At 54.9% G+C, this 20,455-nt stretch overlaps 7 protein-coding genes across 7 annotated transcripts; 3 read left to right on the top strand and 4 right to left on the bottom strand.

Moving 5' to 3' along the window:
• Positions 1 to 515: 515 nt before the first annotated feature.
• CCOS01_13259 (uncharacterized protein) lies at positions 516 to 2,159 on the bottom strand (the record flags this gene model as incomplete). The annotated part of the gene is made up of 2 exons (XM_060461405.1): positions 516 to 2,069; positions 2,139 to 2,159. The coding sequence occupies 2 exons, from the start codon at positions 2,157 to 2,159 to the stop codon at positions 516 to 518; spliced, it is 1,575 nt and encodes a 524-aa protein (XP_060307833.1).
• A 598-nt stretch (positions 2,160 to 2,757) lies between these two features.
• CCOS01_13260 (uncharacterized protein) lies at positions 2,758 to 2,850 on the bottom strand (the record flags this gene model as incomplete). Its single annotated transcript, XM_060461406.1, has 1 exon — positions 2,758 to 2,850. The coding sequence occupies one exon, from the start codon at positions 2,848 to 2,850 to the stop codon at positions 2,758 to 2,760; it is 93 nt and encodes a 30-aa protein (XP_060307834.1).
• A 205-nt stretch (positions 2,851 to 3,055) lies between these two features.
• On the top strand, positions 3,056 to 6,216 carry CCOS01_13261 (spindle assembly checkpoint component MAD1; the record flags this gene model as incomplete). The annotated part of the gene is made up of 3 exons (XM_060461407.1): positions 3,056 to 3,091; positions 3,570 to 3,953; positions 4,021 to 6,216. The coding sequence occupies 3 exons, from the start codon at positions 3,056 to 3,058 to the stop codon at positions 6,214 to 6,216; spliced, it is 2,616 nt and encodes an 871-aa protein (XP_060307835.1).
• Positions 6,217 to 7,031: 815 nt separating this feature from the next.
• CCOS01_13262 (SAFF domain-containing protein) lies at positions 7,032 to 10,061 on the bottom strand (the record flags this gene model as incomplete). Its single annotated transcript, XM_060461408.1, has 6 exons — positions 7,032 to 7,732; positions 7,782 to 8,789; positions 8,845 to 9,500; positions 9,565 to 9,650; positions 9,724 to 9,816; positions 10,023 to 10,061. The coding sequence occupies 6 exons, from the start codon at positions 10,059 to 10,061 to the stop codon at positions 7,032 to 7,034; spliced, it is 2,583 nt and encodes an 860-aa protein (XP_060307836.1).
• Positions 10,062 to 12,154: 2,093 nt separating this feature from the next.
• Positions 12,155 to 13,899, top strand: CCOS01_13263 (uncharacterized protein; the record flags this gene model as incomplete). Its single annotated transcript, XM_060461409.1, has 6 exons — positions 12,155 to 12,207; positions 12,251 to 12,353; positions 12,485 to 12,627; positions 12,685 to 12,784; positions 12,847 to 13,794; positions 13,852 to 13,899. 6 exons carry the CDS (start codon positions 12,155 to 12,157, stop codon positions 13,897 to 13,899), a joined length of 1,395 nt encoding a protein of 464 aa, XP_060307837.1.
• A 369-nt stretch (positions 13,900 to 14,268) lies between these two features.
• CCOS01_13264 (uncharacterized protein) lies at positions 14,269 to 14,958 on the top strand (the record flags this gene model as incomplete). Its single annotated transcript, XM_060461410.1, has 1 exon — positions 14,269 to 14,958. One exon carries the CDS (start codon positions 14,269 to 14,271, stop codon positions 14,956 to 14,958), a length of 690 nt encoding a protein of 229 aa, XP_060307838.1.
• A 383-nt stretch (positions 14,959 to 15,341) lies between these two features.
• CCOS01_13265 (uncharacterized protein) lies at positions 15,342 to 20,304 on the bottom strand (the record flags this gene model as incomplete). Its single annotated transcript, XM_060461411.1, has 2 exons — positions 15,342 to 19,952; positions 20,008 to 20,304. The coding sequence occupies 2 exons, from the start codon at positions 20,302 to 20,304 to the stop codon at positions 15,342 to 15,344; spliced, it is 4,908 nt and encodes a 1,635-aa protein (XP_060307839.1).
• Positions 20,305 to 20,455: the final 151 nt, after the last annotated feature.

Here is a 20,455-nt window from a genome sequence, read left to right on the forward strand (position 1 = left end):
ATAGCCCCTTTCCAAGTCTCTCGGTAGTATCCAGAGACACTTCCTAAGAAGTCAGAAGGGTCACCAAAATTCAAGGCCTTTCTTCCTCCTCTCGTAAAAGGTACGGAGAGAGGTTTTGTGAAACCCAGTTTCCCTTTTTTGCCCACCTTCCAATTCTAATCCGGGGTACCACACCCCAATGCTGATGCAGGTTATCCGAAGCAAGGCAAAACAAAAGAAAGCCCCAGGCAAGGGGTCGAGTAGGGCAAGTTCGAAGAATCAGTTGCAGGGGCCAGGAGACCACAATCCCACAGAGCGTCCTTGGTAAACTCCGATGAAAAGAGGTACAAGAATGCTCTGAGTGGTGCCCCCTTTGCCAAATGTACAGGTCGAGGCCAAGAGCGTCGATGGGTAGTTCGGTATGTACACATTGCGAGATTGTCGCCAAATCAAGAGGTCGTCAGGCGTCAAGCCGGGGCCGTGAAATGCACACCGGATTAGCGAGTGTAATTCGCGGATCGCACGTCGGGGTGCGCTCACTCTTCCTTCTTGGGCTTCTCTGCTTCCTCAGTGGGCTGCTTCTTCTCTTCATCAGCCTTGGCCTTGGCTTTCGCCTTGCCCTCGTTGTACTTCGTCATCTTCTCAGACATGTACCGAACGGAACGGCCGACGCCCGCCGTAAAGAAGCCCTTGATTGACTGGGCGGTTGCGGGCCAGTTTACAGTCTGACGAATAACCTTGCGAATGGACTTTTGCAGCTCCTCGGGCTCATCTTGGACGATACGCTGCTCGAAGCCGCCTCCCTCGCGACGCTTGAAGCTCACGGCGTCCTCGTCCTTGGAGGCATCCATCATGGCCTTGAAGTCAGCAGTTGGGACCATGAACTTCTTCTGGTACTGGAAGTAGAGGCGTGAGCGGAAGGCCTTGGGCAGGCGACGGACCATGTTGCCACGCTTTATAGGGTCCATGTCCTGGTACATGGCGCCGTCGTACTCGGCGTCGGCGACATGCTTGCTCTGCTGGTCGGCTCCGTCGGCGAAGTCAACGTTGGGGAGAGTATTGAGCAGCGGGCCGTATAGCTTGCGGAAGGAGACCATGTTGTTGTCCACAATGTTGGAGATCTTGCTCTTGTTCTCGGTGGGGAGAGACATGCGCGGATCACCGAGGTATGAAATGCCGGCAATGGTAGAGAAGAGCTCCTTCTCGGTGAACTTGGGAGGCAGAAGTAGAAGGGCCGTGCGGACCGCCGAGATCAGATTGACCTGATTCGCGAGGCGAACTCGGGGGTGATCACGCAGGATCTTAACCGGCTTGTGAAGTCTTCCCGCGAGGTACAGATTGTTCCAGGTCGAGAGGTCGGTACAGAGGTTATCGATGGACGTGACGCCGTACTTGATGAGCATGCCCTTCTTGGTGACGTAGGGATTAAAGTAGACACCTGCGCCCCAGCGATCCTGGGTGGTAGAGACGAGGCCCGAACCGAAGCTGGCTAGGCCAGAGTAGTGGTCACGGTGCTGTCTGATGTTGAGCGAATGCCAGTGCTGGGTGTGGGTGACACCAAAAATGAAGTCAATCATCTTGGGGCCTCCTTTCTGCACTTCCATCAACGAGGGAGACGGTTTCGGGTGGACAGCGCGAAATTCTTCGTCCGACACAGAACGGCTGATCTTGGACTGTGGGAAGACACCTGAGCCGTACGCCATGGCGTACATGACGGGAGCGCGGAATTCCCGGACAACCTCGGTCAGGACCTTTTTGAACTCGACATTGACCTCCATATGCTGGTTGATGCCAAACTCCTTGTAGGGGAGCTCCTCGAAATCCTCAATCTTGGCATCGGGATGCTCCTCCCAGTTGTCCGCCGACAGAGTCGGACCTGTCCTCTCCTTCTTCTCCCGACCCCAGTTGAAGTTGATCGCGGAGCCACGGTGAGTGTACAGAGGAGGGCTATCCTCCTGCTTGCTCTCACTTGCCACATTCTCGTCCTTCTTGCCGGCGTCCGCTGAGTAGTAGCGAGCTTGGTGGGAGAAGCTGAGCGCAAGGCCAGGCACGGCCACGGCTCGAAGCGCCTGGCTGGGATTGCCTCGGAGCTATCCTGCGCATCAGCCGCGGTCGTTCCTAGCTTATTCGCAGTCTATTAGAGAGGATATGGGGCTTACCAGGAGGCGCGAGAGCGTCATGATGGCGATTTGCTGTTTATGGTGGGATTTTGAGTGTTGATCTTTGGGTAGTCGATGTTGGGTTGAAGGGAGAAAGAGCTGAAAGAGGATAGAAGCAATGGTTTCCAGGCTGCCTGTGACTTCCACCTGCTCAAAAGAAACAGAACAACTACTTCAAAAGAGGCGGGCACACTGATGTTCTCGAGGCGAGAGCAACTAGTTGGAACCCAGTTCGGCTTAGACCGGGTCGTTAAGCTTAGTCGTCGCAGCCAGGCTCAGCCTTGTGCTCAGTATTCCAATCGGCCCAGCAGCAAACTCTATTATCCAAAGATCCTACGATAATTCTCTGTTTACGAATCGAGTGGTAAGGCCGAGTGAACGTTGATACGCTCTTGCCAAAGGGATCGCAGTGGTTTCGAGCTCGGTTGTCCCGGACGATGATTCTCGTGCTGAGTAACGGCCCCTTTCGTATGCCCCAATTGGCCGAGCTTCTCCTTGGCAAGCGGTTTGATCGAGGAATCGTGATGTTGGACGTCTAGGCTCGGGAGTTCGGCTCGGCGTGGGCGTTTGGGAAGTTTGGTCGGGGTTTGCGGAAGGGGGGGTAATCCGGAAGTTGAAGCTATCGTTGAAATCTGCTTCTGAGCACCGGAGCTTGGGAGAAGAGAGCACAGCAACGGTTAGTCGCAAGGGCACGGAGCGGATCCTGGTCCATGCTGCCGCCAAGTCAGGAACAAGCTCCTGCGCATGTGGGATGTGCCCATCACGTCATGGTGCAGCTGCTCCCTGTCGCCCAAAATACCCCAGTACTATTCTCGTACCTGTTCTCTACCCGTTTGTTAGTTTGAGCCACAGGACCACTGGGTCTAGAGCCTTTGATGCTTGTCTTACGCCATGGAGTAGTCTCACGCAGCTGGACAATGTTGGAACTGAAAGACTTTGTGGATGCCTGCTTGGTGAGTGTTTGATAAGAACAAACGAGCTCATCGTTGCCGCATGATGGCGCTTGGCTCTACCCGGCAGTGGAATGGATGGGCAACTGGCGAAACCCGTCTTTCCCTGATTAGATGATATCCTCACTTGAAGTTGCCAGACTCGGCGATGCTGTCAATTTTCATGTCTCGAAAAGTCATGGGAATACTATGAGTGAGGTTTGGAAGAAGATTTGGTCAACGACTCTGCCTGAGGCAGGGAGAAAGGGACAGACCAGAAGAGCAAGGTAACTAGTTACATTGGAAAGTGGCAGGAGCAACCCGTCGTGATAGGGAAGGAGCGATTTGAAGCTTTTTTGTTCTACCAGTTGCTGGGGAAAAGACAGACAGCAACTTACTCACTACATAATCGCAACCTACCTTACAGTTAAGAATACACTATCAATTCTCTCCGCTCCAAATTCTGATTTCATCCGATTCATGTTGTAAATCAACGCTGCAGTTCATCGTGTCCGACATCATAGACGAAGACGAAGACTCGAGGAGGGCGCAAGAGATCGGCATGCTACTCAGGAAGAGCCAGCGACATCCCTCCCGTGCCTCACCGCGGGGTGCAGCGACACCACAAACAGCAGGGCCCTCCATGCTACGTCACGTGACTCTATCCCCAGCATCCCCGGCCGTTAACAACCGCCAAAACATTGGCCGATCCTCAGGGCGCGTTCAGAAGAAGGAGAAGCTTCTTCAACAAAGCACCGGCGCAATGAGGTCGCATACCCCCTCGGGCGACCCTCCAGGGAGGCGTGCCTCCGTCACAAACCGTTTTCGCAATAGCACCGGCGGGAGCGCTCTTCCCAGACCCCATACTTCCTTGAGAGAATCCAGGGTACGCTTGGTTGCCTCTAGTAAACAAAAACAAAGAGAAACGTTGGCCCGCTGACAACGAGACTTAGACTTTTCGCGCAACACAACCAACATACAACCTGTTCACCGGCGGCGATGCCAACAGCAGGCCAGGCTCGCGCGCAAGTCTCGCCGCTCCCGACTCCGTCCGCGCCTCATCCCACGAAAGCTCAAAAGAAAACATGGCGCCCCCCGATGCCGCCGAGTACGAGTCCCAGCGCCAGGTCATTGAGGAGCTCAAGGCCGAGCTGGGTACGCTGCGCTACACCATCAGCACCTTTGAGCAGGAGAAGCAGATGGCCGACGCCCGACACAATGCCGAGCTCGAGGACCAGCGCCGTCGCGCCCAGGCAGATTTCACAGCGAAACAGGCCGCCGAGAGTGAAAAGTCCCAGGCCGCGCGCCAGCTGGAGAATACCCAAAAGGAGTTGAGCGATCTCCGCGAGAACATAGCACAGGAAAAGACGAGCCTAGAGAAGCGTGCGCGTGACGCGGAAGAGGAGGCCCGTTTACTACAGGAACAATTGGAAGACTTGTCAAGCTCAAAAGACGAAGCCGCGCGCATCAATGAGAGAAAGACAATTGACCTCGAAATGCAGCTCCAGGCCGCCCAGAAGTCGACTCAGGAGCTGGAACAAGAAAGTCAGGCCCGCGAGGCCGCTCTTCAGCAAATCCAGTCCCATCTCGTGGACAAGGACAACCACGTAGCCGACCTTGAATCGGAAGTCCTCCGCCTGAAGGCTCAGACTGGCGATGCCGATACCATGGCCATCATTAAGCGCGAGCTCTCGGAGCAGGTCGCGCACATCCGCAGCCTCGAGGCCACGAACCGCGAGCAGCTCTCGGAGCTGAAGCACCTCCGTCAGATCCACCGGGCCGTCGAGGTCGTCGAAGAGGAGAAGAGATCCCTTCAACGTAAGCTCGAGGCCGCCCGGTCCCTCGAGACGGAACTAGCCGAGGCACACATTCAGCGCCAGCGCCTTGAGGACGAACGCATTGCCTGGACGGGCTATCTCGCCAGTACCGATAACGGCAGCGGCGATCTCGAATTTGACTCCCCTGAAGCCGTCGCACGAGCCCTGGTCGAGCAGCGTTACGACAACGCCGCCCAGCTCGACAAGATGGGCTCCCTACAAGCCGAGCTCGCTGCCCAGGAGTCCTCAATCAAGTCCTGCCAGGAAGAAATCACCAACCTCAAGTCCCAGCTCGCCGACGCGAAGTCCGCCACATCAGCCCCCCAAAACGTCGATAAGACCCGCCTTCGCACTGAGCGCCAGCGTGTACTGGCCGTCAAGGAGGTAGAATACCTTCGCGCCCAGCTCAAGACCTTTGACGCCGAAGACGAGGCCTTCCAGCCCGAGGCCGTCGACGAGACCCGCGCCCGTCGCATCCAGGAGCTCGAAGACCTCGTCGACAAGTACAGAAGCGAGGTACAAGCCCTCCACACTGAAATGTCGTCCATAGAAGCAGGTAAACCACCAGCCGCCGCAGACCCAACACCAGCAGCCGGCACAAAACGCCCGCGCGACGAGAACGACGACGCCTCGGCCGCGCAGGAACAACTCGGCCTTCTCACCCGCAAAAACCGCAAACTCCAAGACCAGCTCGCCGCCGTGCAAACCCAACACGCCCTCACCCAAAAAGAACTCGCCGTCACGCAAGACCAGCTCAAGGCCCTTAAAACACAATCCAAAACCCGCGTCCTGTCTCTGCGCTCGAACCCGACGTCAGACTACGAAGCCATCAAAGTCGCCAAACTCAAAGCCCTGGAGCAGGAAAACGCCGACCTCCTCGCCCAACTCAACGACAACGAAAACGTGGACCTCGTCCCGCGATCCCAGCTCGATGCCGCAGACCGCCTGGTGGAAGAAGCCCGCGCCGAGACCGCATCCGCCCAGAAATCAGCCAAGCGCCTCAAGGAAGTCTGGTCTAAGAAATCCCTCGAGTTCAAAGAAGCCATCTTTTCCACGCTCGGCTGGACCGTCATGTTCATGCCCAACGGCAAAATGCGCGTCGAGTCAACGTTCTACCCCTCCCAGACGGACGAGTACGAGAACTCCATCGTGTTTGACGGCGAAAAGGGGACCATGAAGGTCGGCGGCGGGCCGAGGAGCGCTTTTGCCCGAAGAATTGGCGATCAGATTGGCTTCTGGGTCAGGGAGAAGGGGTGTATTCCTGGGTTTTTGGCGGCGCTGACGTTGGAGTTTTATGAAGAGTATTCGAGGAATCAGATGCAGACTGAGTAAAAAGAAGAAGGAATGATGATTGGAGCTTGCTGGCTGCTGCATGTCGTTTGTCATAGGGGAGAATACACGGCAGACAGAGGTCCGGGGAGAGGGAGACAAGAAGGGGCTCTCGCGTACACATTGCCGGGACAGCGAAAGAGCTGCTCTCCACGACTTACATATTTTCATAACTACTACCTAGCTAAGACGTGGCGCGACGGAACATGAGGAGGGTGAAGAGCGGAAGAAGGAGAGGTATAGCCTCGAATGGGAGGCTGGCTTGTACATGTTTTGATATCACGATGATACCTCCACCTCACACCCTAAAGACGCGGTATTGAGGGTGCAGATGCTTGACGGATAGTTATCCTTAATGATACAATGGCTTTTTTTTTCCTTGTTCATACACAATATTTGCGCTTTGCCCTTGACACTTCGCATTCCAGCTCACCCAATTGGTAAAAGCCACACACGAGTAAAGACACCAGATATCTTGAAAATCTCTCTTTTTTCTTCATCATATCGGTACAGAAACTACCTACAAGCAAAGCTCCCCCTACAAAACAGTCCGTCTCCGTCATCAAAGGGATGATCCCACAACGAGATCATACTCCTCGAAAATCCAACACCAGACAGAAGATGGGGAGGTAAAAATAAACAAGTGACTGAGCCAGACAAGATGATTATCCGGGGGGTGTCTTCTTTTCCTCTCCTGCCATGCGCTCGCTATGTAAAATGGTCTGTCTTCCAATGGCAATACAAAGTCTACCACTTTGAACGGGTATGTACACCTCGCACCACATCTTCCTCATTAAAAAAGTTCATGGCTGCAAAGATTACTTGGCCTCGTACTTGCCGCTGGTAATCTTCTTCACCAAGTTCACGTCCACCCACTGCTGATCAGCTGGCAGCGCCGGCGAGGTCGGGTTGTCATCAGCAAAGGGGTCGGCATCTTCATCCTTGCCCTTGCCCTTGGTTTCTTCCAGGCGGGAAATACTGATGCCGCTACCCAGAGTCTCCGGGGTGAGCTCCCAGCGGGCTTCAATGTGGCCAGGTTTGGGTTCCGCGTTCTCAGCTCCCACGATACGGCACACAATCTTCTGTGTCTCGTTTGTGAGAGTCAAGTCGCCCAAGCGCCAGTATACCAGATGCTTGTCCTTCAGATGCGTTCCTGTCGGCTTTGTCTGGGCGCCTGAAGCCTTGGCACCCTCGTACGTGGCGACGAATACGACGTTCTGTAGTGTAACAGGAGCTGTAAGGTTACTTGCGGGGTTCAGGGAGTACTGCAAGAGAAGTCCGAGCTTGTCGCCCTGCGGCTTCCAAGCCGGGCGGATCAGCAGAGGAACTTGCGCCGCTAAGCCAGAGCCGTCGGCATCGCCAGCGTGTACTCTATACGTAAACGCTGTGGATGTCTTGTTGAGATGCGACACGTCCAAGTTGAATTCGTCAGACTTTCCGAGGCTGTTCTGAACAAAGATACGGTTCGGTCCAATAACTTCAAGGCTGGGGAAATTGTTGATCCTGATCGTCTCATGTTCTGTTCAGAGTTAGCTCTTTGAAGTCTGCAGAATGAAAAATTGACTCACCTTGCGGAGTATCACCAGTTGCGTGGTAGGCGAACGCGATTTCACCGTGAACCTTGGCGCTTTTGACGGTTCCATCCTCAAAGGTTGCGGATACCGTTTCAATGATGGAGGCATTGAGTCCAGGCTGGTGCATTTCGGGATGCTTCAGGTGCGCGAGGCTCACGAGGGAGTTTGCGGAGCGGATCGACTGCGTGTCTGACGTTGCGGCAATGCTTGCCTCGGATGTGAGGGCAGCGACGGTCGTGGGCTTGGACGACTGGCTCGGCAATGATGGCGATGTTGGAAATGGGTTTTCGTTGGTGAGCTCGGGTTCAGGCAGGCTAGGGGGCGGGACGTAGATGGTGTTTCTCACGTCTCTACGTCCTCGAACAGTTCCCAGCTTGCGTGACGGAGCAGCCATCTGGGTCAGCGTGTTTGCGACATTCGACATGGCAGCTTGCTTCGCATCGGCATCCTCCTCGGCGATGGGCGAGCTCGCAATATTAAGCTTGAACATTTGCTCATTTTCCTCGGCAGCCTCGCGCTGAGCCTGGGAAATTGGATCATTATCGGGTGGCCGGATCGTGAAGCCTTCGTCGTCCTTGGCTTGGGAATCCTTGCCCTGCGACGGGGGAGGACCGGGTGGAGGAGCAACATCCAAAGCATCGGTGTCGTGATTTCCGTTGACGGGACCAGCAGAAGAACCCAACCGAGCACTATCCGATTGGAAGTTGCTGAAGCCGTTGGTGCCTTCATGGAGCGGCCCGTCTGTTCCGGAGGACTGAGGTGGTCTGGGAGAGTCAGGTGTTTCGGGAAGAGCGGAGAGGCGGTTGTTCGTCTCGTTCAGGTTATTCGACGATGCTCGGGGAGAAAGGCCGGGGCGAACGTGAGTACTACTATGGCTGCTGCTAAGGCCTCGGCCGAACGAAGGGACACCGCCCTTGCCGGGAGAAATCTGACCGAATCCGCCGTGGACGCTCTGCCGGCGGCGGCCGAGCATCGTGCCGATTCGGCTTCGCAGCTTCGACTCTACACTCCATATTAGTCTCCCAGTCTCTGGATGGCATTACAAAGGGCAACATACCGCTCTTTCCTTCGCCCAGACCGGAGTGTTCGCTTGCGTCATCGTCGTGGTGGCCGAGACTGCTGGGCGGCGGTGGAGGTGGTGCCAGAGTCTGGCTCGTGGGGGCATTAGAGGATTGTCTAGACGCCGTGGCCCTCTTCTCCAACCTCGGTCTGCCAGACAGAATCCTTTCCTTGAAGCTCGCGATTTCTTGCTCGGTGCTGATCTCCAGCATGGAAGCCAAGGTGTCAGCAGCGCGGCTCTGGTTTCGTTGCGCCTGGTCGCTTTCGTGGGTCTCGTATTGCGTCAGCAGGTCGCGCAGCTGGTTGACGCGTTGCTCGTCGAGGGCTTGGAGGGTCTCGAAGATGAAGGGAGCCTGCGAATCCCACTGCTGGGTGGTAGACTCCAGTCTCGCCGTGGCATCCGCCATCTTCTGGGCGTTCGTCTTGGGGCCCTTTCGAGCCAAGGCTTCAGTCTTCTTCTGGGCATCTTCTAGGTCTCGGGCCATGGAGGTCAAGTTGGCGGTGATAGTCTGCATGTTCTGCATCTCCTTGCGGGACGAGAAGTTACGCAGGGGACCCTCGACATCTTTTTCGAGCTGGCTCGCGAAAACGTGGTGGGAGTGGGCAGTTGAGTCGACGGATTGGAGGATTTTGTCCCAAGGACCGGAAAAGACGCTACTCAGCTAATCAGTATACGGTCCTACTGCTGAGAGCCGAATGCAATGGTCGGGCAACCTACCCAAGCTCAGACGAGCTGTTGGGAACCTTGAAGGCGAGCAATTTTTTGAGGCTTTGGACATATTGATCTTCGACTCGGCGGCGTTCCTGAGCAGGGTTATAGGTCAGCATGGGATTGTCCTGTGCTGCCTCATTCTGTTCATCGTGGGTGGTGCCTTACCTGCAACCAGTCTGCAATCTCGGTGTTGATCTTGTTTATTCTCTTCACACGATCGGTAAGGACGTTCACGGCCTGCATGGGCTGGAGGTGCTCCTAAACAAAGGGGAATGACAGTCAGCAAAACAAGTCGCAAACAATGCGCTCCTGCCACTGCAAAGGAAGTACACCAGTCGCAGTGAGGTGGATTGTGGAAAGCCAGCCCGACCTCGGCTTCTGCCCGGTAGGAGGGCCTTTCCAACCACTGGGGGAAACAGTGACGGATTGACGGGAATGAATGGGGGGGGGGGGGGGGACATTACCAGCATGGCCGGGTACTCGGCCCTCGCGAGATCATCCATTGTGTCTAATTAGTGCGGCGCGCGCAAAGTCACGTACGATGAATGCAAGCAACGAGAGAAAAGGCGCGCATAGCGATGCTGTCTATGATGCGGGAAAATGTGTGGGCGAAGTGAGGAACATTCGCATCGTGGGAAAGTCGTGAGGTGTGAGGAAGGTGGGTTGTCCTGCGAGACGGCGGCGGCGGGAATTGGGTGGATGGTTGGAATGGTCCAGTTGGATGGTGGATGGATGGAACAATAAGGCAGGCCAGGAAGGAATGGAAGGCGCCGCCGCTGCTGCTGCTGCTGCCGAACAAGACGAAGCCCGGTCAGGCAGTCACCAGGTGCAGCAGGTGCAGCAGGTGCAGACTGTGGTCGCCAGTGATGTGTGGGAGAGTGGGCCCTTGGGACTGGAAAGCCGGGAAGAACTCCTGGTACCTATCCATAATAGAAGTCACTTTACATACTCATCGCAGCTAAGAGTGACTTGCTTCCCTCTTTTTTTTATTTAGTCTTGGGCTGATGATGAAGTGTGGAGAGGACCGGACCGGGGGGCATGGGCTGGGCTGGACTTGGGATTTTTTTTTGGGAAATTCGCAGGTCGGACTTGGACAGCCCGATTCATACCATGTACCTTGGTATGAACCTGGAATACTTGCATGTACAGCAACATGAGCATTTGAGGTCGAGGTTTGCAGCTCGCCTCGATCAACATCGAGACGCGTCAACTGCATACAAACGCAACGTGGTAAGTCCCGTCTAATCATCTAATGCTGCCTTCTTGCTTTAGCTTGATCAATGCTGCTGCGTGGCCTCGACGCCTCCTTGGTCTCCCACTGGCACCTGGGTGTCAATGTCATCCAACCTCATCCTTGAGATGTCTCACGTACCTTTTTTTCTTCTCGAATGCGTCGTCAATTGGCCCGAGTGCTGCCTCGTCCTGACCAAAGGTTCAGCGCATGTTCCACTGGCGCCAGATTTGAATTTATTGGATTCGGATGGGATAATTGGCCCGGGAGCTGCGGACAAGGACGCACCATCCATTAAAATTCACAGTCATCCACAAGATCATGAGGTGCCTATACTATTCATCACTAGGTGATAGCAATCCGCTTCTCCTTCTCCTCTTCCTCTTCCTCATTCTGGTCATCCCGATATGACTTCTCAATGGCAATGAGCCGGTTAATACGAATCTGTCTCCTTTGCACAGCTCAATCATAAAGAGACAACATACATCTCAACCCCAGTTCCACACTGACCAACCACCCTCATCTCTCTGTGCTTTGGGTCGGACAGGGCTCCTGTAATCGAAACAGGCTAGCTCGGAGGGGACTCCTGCAAATACGTCACGCACCTTACAGACCAAGTTAGCACAATTCTCAGCTCGAGTTGGCAACCGAGGAAGAACTCAACTGAGCCTTCCAGCAAAAGCCAGCTTTGAGATATCCTCTTCTGAAGCTGACAAGGAGCACAGCAGGCAAGACATACATGATCACGAAAAGGTACAGAGGCATCGCTCGTCCCCCCGATGCTGGAAACAACGGCGGCGGCGGGCTGCATAACCTAGACCACATTCCGTCAACCTTAAGCAGCTTCCCTGCCTTCATTCTGCCTTAGTCACGTTGATCCTGTTTTAAGCATCCCGCATCCGCCTGGCAAGGTTCAGAGGAACGGTGCCTGTATGAGATGACGGGAAGTGCCCTGACGTGTCGCGCCCGCGTAAAGTCTCTGATCGAAATTCAATCTCAGCCCACCTCACGGAGACCAAGCCGGCGCAAGAAGGTAAAGGGGAAAGAGAAAAAAAAAACCATGACTGAGCCGCCTCATCCTTGTAGGTTGTCAGCTGCGCATGAAGTTTTATTTTGGCCCTTAATTCGGTCGCAAGGATCCTGATCTTCAAGCCAGAACACCACCCACAATGTATAAGTATTGAAGAAAAAAGAAGGCCCTTCCTGGCACGACTTGTCGGCAGCCCTCCATGGACTGCACGGAGTGAGACCCAAGAGTGGTGCGCATTAGCGCAGTAAAAGACTGTGATAATCCTTACGCCTCGTGAGGCTAAGAGGAAAGCTAAGATTGAGTCGGAGAAGTAATTAAAGACATATTTTGACGCCATGGGATGCCCCTCGTCAGGTACCCGGAATTGCGATGCCCAACCACGCATTATGTAAGCTTATTTCTCTTCCTGTTCATTCTTTCCACTCGAAAAGGAGACAGCAAGTCCGCACTGTGCGAACGCTGTTTCCCACCGAGATCCACACCGGAGGGTCCGGCCCGGACAGTCCTGTCACCGCCTCCGACGTTTCTCACACGGTACGTACCCAGTTCTACTGCGCTCCCGCTTTCCTAGCTGCATCACAGGGATCATCAACGGAAGGTGCAACGACGCTTCAACCCTTCCTGTCTGGTGCTCACTAAGAACGGCCAGTTGAAAGCAACGCCAGTGCACCACCGTCAAAGTCTCGTCATCCTTGCTCGCCCACCTCGCGCCAACTTCCGTCCTCGACAGCCGCCCGGTTCTCATGGCAGACAGCGACTGGAGGACGCAATTATTGGCGTCAGATCGATATGAAAACATTCAGAGGATGTAAGTCATAAATCTTCAATGCGCATTCAAGCCATACTTACACCAATCCCTATGTAGAAAGTCCGTCTTGGAGACAGCTAGTCCGGATGCCAAAGACACGTCACAGTCGGACGCATTTTCTGTAGAAAATCAGGCTTATAAAGACTCGTCGTCCAGGGTGAGTTTTCCACCCTATTTCTCACCTTTTGCCCAAGTTCAACGCTCACATGTCAAGGTCAGGCTCAATATGACGAAATCTGCCAGCTAGTCGGCTCAGCCAATTTGTCTCGCCCGGAAGCCCCAGCACCTGCTGATGACCAACCTGAAGATGCTGGCGTCAACATTGGTTCTTACCAAAACTGTGTTTCTTTTGCAAGTGGCTTAACGTCAGAAGTCTACCGATGCAAAGATCGAGCGCTCAAGGTCATTGTGGAAACACACAACATTGAGCCTCACAATCCGCAACGCGAGGCCAGGATTCTAGCGACCTTGAAACGACCATGCATTCCACTTTTAGAAACATTCAGGGACCAAGAACAAAGATTTGTCCTAGTGTTTCCTTACAAGCCCATGACACTTGCCGATGTCATTGACAAAGGAACCATTCCCCTGCCCCAGATCAGACGTCTCTTCAAAGACATCTTCACTGCACTCGCGAATATCCATGGCCAAGGCATCATACACCGAGACGTCAAGCCCGAGGCCATCCTGCTCGATGGCCCGGAAGGGCCAGCATATCTTTCTGATTTTGGAACAGCCTGGCACCCGACCATGTCGATTGTCTCAGAGCCGGCCAAATCCAAGATTCTGGATATCGGGACCGGCCCCTACCGAGCGCCTGAAGCCCTCTTTGGTGATAAAGCCTACGGTCCTTCTGTCGACGTGTGGGCGGCTGGGGCCATGCTGGCCGAGTGCTGTCGCAGTCCCACAAAGTCCCTGTTCGAATCAAGACCCGCCCATGAGGACGGCAACCAGCTGGGTTTGATTCTGAGCATCTTCAAAACTTTGGGCACGCCGACACGCGAGACTTGGCCCGAGGCTGCGAGCTTCAAAACGCCACCCTTTGAGATGTACCGCATGTTTGATGGCCAACCGTGGACAGAGATTCTTCCAGAGGTTAATCCCCATGCTCGAGAGCTGATCTCGAGCTTAGTGCGCTTTGACTCTAAGAGGGCTACAGCGGAGCAAGTGAGTTGCGGTGATCTTTTTCACCACAAGCAATTATCTTTACTGACTATACAATAGGCTCTACAGCACAAGTTCATGATAGGCACTGAGGAAAGTCAAGCATAGGAGGCCACCCGGTCTTCGAGGACAACCTGACAAAGAGCAGGTGTATTTGAAGCTGGGCCATCTTTAGTCCTTGGAAGGTCGAAGGAAAGGGGTCAACATTGTGCTGCAGGTTTTTAAAGTAGTTTCTTTGTGTTCACGGTCTCCATTGAGTCCCATGAGCCTTGGAAACCCTTCAGAACGCTGCGAAGAGATCTAGGTATCGAAGAACAAAGGCCCCGGGATCTCGCACCAGGTATTAATGTCCGCGGTCCTGCGCGTCATCGCCACCCAACCACGTCAAACTCAACTTTTCCCATCTCGCAAGATCAAGTCAGTTCAGACACTACTAGTCTCATCCGCGCTTCAGAAGTCGAAGAAAGCTGTCAAACCATGGCCCCTCCTGGCGAAAAAAGATCAAAAGATCGCGCGCCCTCTGGCCCGAAGAAAATGAAAAACCGTAACGGCCCGAACATTGGCACTCAGAACGCACCGGACACGTCGGTCCTCGGGGACCAACCCGAAGGATCACGACGACAAGAGGGCTCAACAAAGACGAATACCAACGCCATCGCAGATATGCCAAGAAGGTTAGCAGGAGGCAAAAAACCCCACCATTGTCCATCAGGAGAGCACAAGAGCGACAAGGCTTGTAGAAAAGGCCGTTGTCTTATAAAGTGTTCTGAATGCGCCTCCAATCGCTCTACGTTCGGAGGATCGAAATGTTGGGTTTGTAAGAAAGCCGAGATCCGTCTGGCACAGATAGCAGCGAGGCAGGCGGGTGGCGTCGCCAACAAGGCGTTGCTTCCTCGGCAACGGCCTACGCGCGTCACTAAAAGGGGGACGTGGCTCCGTATGGGATCCCTCAGGCGTCACTACCAGGTCGCGTGGGCCAATCGGCACCGGAAGGTCATCTCGGCGAAGATTCTCGAGGATTTTCCCGAAACCACCTACGTCGACACGGCTATGGACGTCTGCTCCACCCCCAGCGTTGCTGAATTTGACACTTATATGGGCGATGTCGGTGACGAGTCCGATGACGAGCCCGGCCTTTCACCAGCTTGGATAGCAATGAGCAATTGAGGTTCAACCCAGAAAACGCGGGCCCTGTGAGTAAAGAGGAGCAACGCAATAAACGTGTCCGGGATGCCGAGGAGATTCTAAAGCTTGTTCGTGAAGGTCTCCATTAGTTGATTTGAATGCGTGGAGGGTTCTCTGGTTGGTCTCAGGATGTTACGCGGGTTCACGGCTTGATAGAAGTGTTGCAATTTGAACGTTTCTGCTTTTTATCATCTGTTCACTGCCACCCATCTGGCATTTTTGCATGCTCTATTCCACACGAATGTGACTTTTTACAAGAAACCATACTTTCATCTTTCTCATCTCACGTTTCTTCTTTTCCCCTTTCCCCTTGTAATTCAACATGGTTCTCTCAACCGCATCACCCCATAAGAGACCTAGCTACCTTACACCACATAATCCGACTGCCCCCTCTTCGCCCTGGAATCATGGCCCAGGTAATCAATGGGGTTACGACACAGAGGGCACGTATTCTGATTACTGCTCTGGAACCACTTGTACAGACAGGTGCGGTGGAAGAGGTTCTTGCACGTCGAGCACCGCTTGTCGGGCATGCGCTTGTCGGAGGAGATGATGGAGTAGCAGATGGCGCACTCGGACTGGCCCTTCAGCGCGCCGACAATGTTTCTCCGGAAAGCGGATAGGCCGTCGATGATGCTCCCGTTGGAGAAGGTAATCACCCCTTGCGTCGTGAGAAGCCAGCTCTGCCACTTGCGCTCGTTGACCGCGACGCGGTTGATGCCGACGACGGAGACGCCTTCGATGGGGTAGCTCGCGGGCACCTTGACGGCGATGGAGGCCATGCTCTCGTCGATTTCGACGCCAGCCGTGATTTCTCTCGACGCCTTGCTGACCTTGACGACGAGCTCTTTTTCGTCGTCGTCAGCGGGCGGGTCTTGGGCGGCGGCCCAGGTGGCTACCTCGTCGAGCGCGTCCGAGACGATGATGGGGGAGAAGTAGCGCGTCATCCAGCCCTCGACGGCGATGCGCGTCTGCTTGGAGCGGCAGTCGAGGTACCACGTCTTGAAGAGGCCGGGAGTGTATTTGAGGGTGAGGTAGTAGAGGTGCACGAGCAGCCAGTGGAGGTTGCGCTCGTCGGGCTCGGCGTCGGCGAGGGAGACGCTGTACGAGGTGAGGTGCTGCGTCGTCAGGCCCTCGCGCTCGAGGTTCAGCGGGTGCGCGGCCGAGTGGCCCAGCACGTCGAACATGAAGTCCATGAGCGGGGCGATGTAGTTCTCCGTCTTGAGGTGCTCCGTGTAGTCCTGGCGGACCTTGAGGGAGGCGGTGCTGAAGGCGTCGAAGATAAGGTGCCACGAGAGCAGGTAGGAGCGGATGGCGAGAGGGAACTGCGCGAGGATCTCGTCTGGGTAGCGCTCCAGCGTGGGCGCGTCGAGGAGGAGGGAGAGGAGCTCGTCGGGGAGGCGGGCGTCGGTCTTGTCGAGGAGGACGTTGACGGAGAGTTCTTCCTGGCGCGCGGGAAGGGCGTAGTGGAGGAGGTTGAATGCCGCCGTCTGGATCGAGCGAGAGTCCGCAGCGATGAGGCCGTAGAGGTCCGAGAGGTCGTTGATGTGCTTCAGCGGGATCTTGTTGACTTGTCTGCAGATGATGGCGTCGACGATCTCGAGGGGCTGTGTGGTCTTTTCGCGGTCGAGCTTGAGGAGCTCGATGAGGGAGAGGGACTTCGTTTCGGCGAACTCCTTGATGGCGTCCACGAGGTCGTCGTTTGGCTCCGATAGCGTCTCCAGGGTGGTCATGAGCTTCAGTGATGCATGGATATACGGCAGCGAGTCGTCGAGACGGTCATCCGAGGCCCTTGCCCACAGCGCAGTGGAGAACTCAATCGTCTTGTCCCAGTACGAGCCGTATACGTCCTTCATGCATGGAAGTAGCCTCTGTAGGGATCTGCAGATTTCGGCTGACAGCGCGGGTGTGAGGCTGGGGATGTCGTCCATCCAAGACGTGATCTGGCGTACGGCAAAGACGATGCGGTTGTTAGCAACGGGGACCCCGCCAACCTCGTACACTTGCAAGCATGCGTTGAGGAGGACCAGGATAAGCAGCGTCTTTTCGACCTTTTCAGGCTCAACACTAGCGCCCGCAATGTCGCTTACAAGACGGTTGCACAGATTGTTGATGGCTTTTGATGACTCCAGACTCTCACCGAAGCCGGCGAGCACAGCCGTCGCCGCCAGGATCGTTGGTGGTGTGGCCTTGAGTGTGGCCAGCTGGTTGATCTTCTCGTCTCCGGCAGCAGGGAAACCGTGCTTCTCGGCAAGGTTCTGGAAGAGGTCGCTCAATGCTCTAGAGCTGTAGACGCCCAACGGGGTGAGTTCCTTGGTCTCCTGCGTCATGATGGCGATGAGACCGTTGACCAGCTTTGTGGAGCCAGTCTCCGAGCCGTCCCTCCATCCCTTGGCTTCGTCAACAATGGCATTGATGGTCACACGGGTGGAAGAGACGAATGACTCGGCAGAAGCAAGCGCGTCTCCCATCTCGAGGTTCAGGAAGAGCTTGTTCTCGTCCATGAGTGTAATCTGGTCCGATACCATCTGAACCGCGACACAAAGGAGGTAGAGCAGCTCAACCTGGAAGCTGTCAGGCAGACTGGAGACCGAAATATCCGATGACAAGAGCTTAGAGGTGTAGGATGCCATTCTAGCCGGGATAGAGAGGCCGTCTCGGTCTCTGCGCACACGAAGGCGCTGGTCAGACTCGGCAGGTTGAACGAGGAAATGAGCGCCGGCCAGACCGCTGGTTATTGACAAAGACGGGTTGAGCTTAACCTGGAAGAACTTTGAGAGCTGCTGCATCCAGATGTTCGTGCTCGGGAACAAATCCTCGATGGCGATAGACCCAGCTTGGGACGCCTGGAGGGCTTGTTGTACCAGTGTTTCGACACCAAGTGACTGTGGTCCAGCGTCTTCGAGGTTTCTCTGGATAATAGTGACGACTGGCGATACCCCATCCGCGGGCTGTTCCAGTAGCGCTCTCAGCGAGGCCGCACGGGTAGATATTGCCCTGTCGTTTAGTTCGGCAAGTCCCAGCAGCTCAGTCACGACCGCCATGTGCGTTGACTCGTCTTGCGACAAGAGTCCAGGCTTGTTATTCGCAATGATTTCCAAGGAGCGAAGGGTCTGGCCAGAGTGCTGCTTGTCTTGCGACAAGGCCGACACGCTGTTGTCTAGCAATTGCTTGGCGGTTGAGTCGGCGATGGCATTGTTGGCAAAGGCGGCCTCGAACAGACTCCAGGCATCCAACTCTCCGCGGGCTGTGCTAGAGCACTTGAACGCGATGAATTTCTGGAGCTGCTCGTGTGATTTAGAGAGCTCCGACGCCTTTTGGTTTGCAATGAGACGCTCGATGCCCCTAATGGCCTGCGAGTCACCAGATAAGCTCAACAAAGCCTCGATCCAGGTCTTCCAGATACCGGCGTAAGTTGCATTTTGTCCCTCGAGAGTGCCCAGGGCATTGACGCAGTTCAGCAGATCGGGACCAGACCGTGACAGAATCAAGACGTCCATGCGATCTCGGCCTTGTGTTGACAGGAATTGCTCCAGAGCTTGAGCAGCTTCCGCATCTCTCCACACGCGCGGAGCGTTCTTGCTCACGCTGTAGAGCACTGCAGCTGCTCCATAAGGCTTGAGATTTCTTGTCGCCAGGAGGTCCACGCTGCATTTAATGATGGCCCTTGAAGGCTCGATGAAGAGAGTGTCTGTTGGTTTTGCCTTTTGAACTTGGCCAACGAGGGTGAACCAGCGGGTTCCCTCGGAAGCAACAGCCTCTTGAGACTTTTCATAGTCCTTTGAGACCTCTGGGAGTGAGTTGGATATTCTACCACAGAAAGCCGACGAGAGCAGCCCCAGCTTGTCGGTTGTTGCCGCCTTAAGTTCCTCAGATGATGAGCCGACAGAGACCTCGTACACTTCGGCTAGCACAGGAAGTCGTCCGTTTCCAGCAATCTCCCATGACGAGTTTTCGGGTGTGGGTAAGATGAAGTGCTCAATTAGAGGGAACAGATGTTCTTGAACAAGTGTTGCCCTCTCACTGTCGGAAGGAAAGTTTTTCAATAGATGCTTGGTAGTTCTGGCATAGCAGGTCCACGCCGCGGTAGCGTTCATCCGCGGTTCCTCTCTGCTTGTAATTCCCGTCCTCATTGACTTGAGCGCGTCAGCTGAGGCTTCGACCGTGAAGAGTTCAGTTGGGATGGCCTTGATCAGGTGCTCGAGGTGCTCCCAGTACTTGGCGGAGCTGCTCTGGGAACCCTTCTCCAAGAATCCATTCAGTCTGGTGATCGGGGTCTTCTTCTCGCTTGAGCTCGTCCAGATCTCGGGGAACTTGGTCGTCAACTTTGTGAGAACTCTGACATACTCGACAGCCGATCCCACTTGACTGCTCTTGAGCCCCTCGGCGACGAAAGTCTTCTTCAGGCGAGAAATTTGTGAGGATACGGGGTCGAATCTCTTGTCGAGGCAGGCCCACAAGAGCTGGCACGCCGTCTTCTTAACCGAGCTATCTCCCGTGACCACACTTTTCCAGACCTTCTCTTCGGCGAAGAAGGTGTCGTATGCCTCCTCTTCCTTTTGAATGTCGGTCGACTCGAGCTTTTGCAAGAGACCAAGTACAAGAGAGAGACTTGCCCCTATGACCCGGAGGTATTTGGCCTCGGCATCGTCGGCCGTCGTGGATCGTTCGTCGCTCAGGGTGTCCTTGGTCTCTTGGATAGCGTCGGTCGCATATGTCAAGATCTGTGACTGGCACTTGTTCCAGAACAGCGCGACCTTTTCTGGGCTGCTGAGGAACGAGGAGAGACCATCGTTTGCTGCCCTCGACACAACTCTATCCTTGTCGTATAAGCCAGCGAGCCAGGTGCCGACAATCTTGGGGACGCGCTTTTCCATGCGCTTCCGTGCCGACTTCATCAACTCGAACTGCAGGGTGTGGGAGAGTTCGCGGACGCGGCGGGAGTTGTCTATCGAGATGCGAGGGTATATTTGAACCTACATAAATCAGTACATGGCCATCAAGCTTTACAAGATTCTGGGAGTAACGTACCCATGCTTCCAAGATAGACTCTTCTACACCTCCTTCTACTTCGAATGGGTGAGCCTGTACGTAGGCGAGGAGGTCCTCGAGTGCCTTTGCTTTCGTTGTGGCATCTTTCTTGAGGGCGTTCTTGAATGCGACAATGACGTTCGCATCAGATATGGAGGTCAAGTTGGGGGGCTCAGAGAGGTAAGATAGACCACTACCTCCGGCGGAAGAGAAGCCACCGAAGCCAGCAGGCGTTGGACTGCCGAAGCCCCTCGCGGCGCCGGATGATCGGCCACTTTTACCAAAGGCACGCGACATGATCTAGTGTGAATGAAGGTAGTGTTGAAGTATTGTTGTTGGGATATCGGTGTAGCTCAGATGCACGAGTTCGCGCGGCGCAAGAAGGCAGCTGGAGAGCTCGAATATGACGTTGGCGGGGTAATTACAACGAGGTGCACAAATGCGAAAT

This window comes from Colletotrichum costaricense (genome assembly GCF_030867565.1).
Source record: "Colletotrichum costaricense strain IMI 309622 chromosome Unknown Scaffold_17.1, whole genome shotgun sequence".
NCBI lineage: Eukaryota > Fungi > Ascomycota > Sordariomycetes > Glomerellales > Glomerellaceae > Colletotrichum > Colletotrichum costaricense.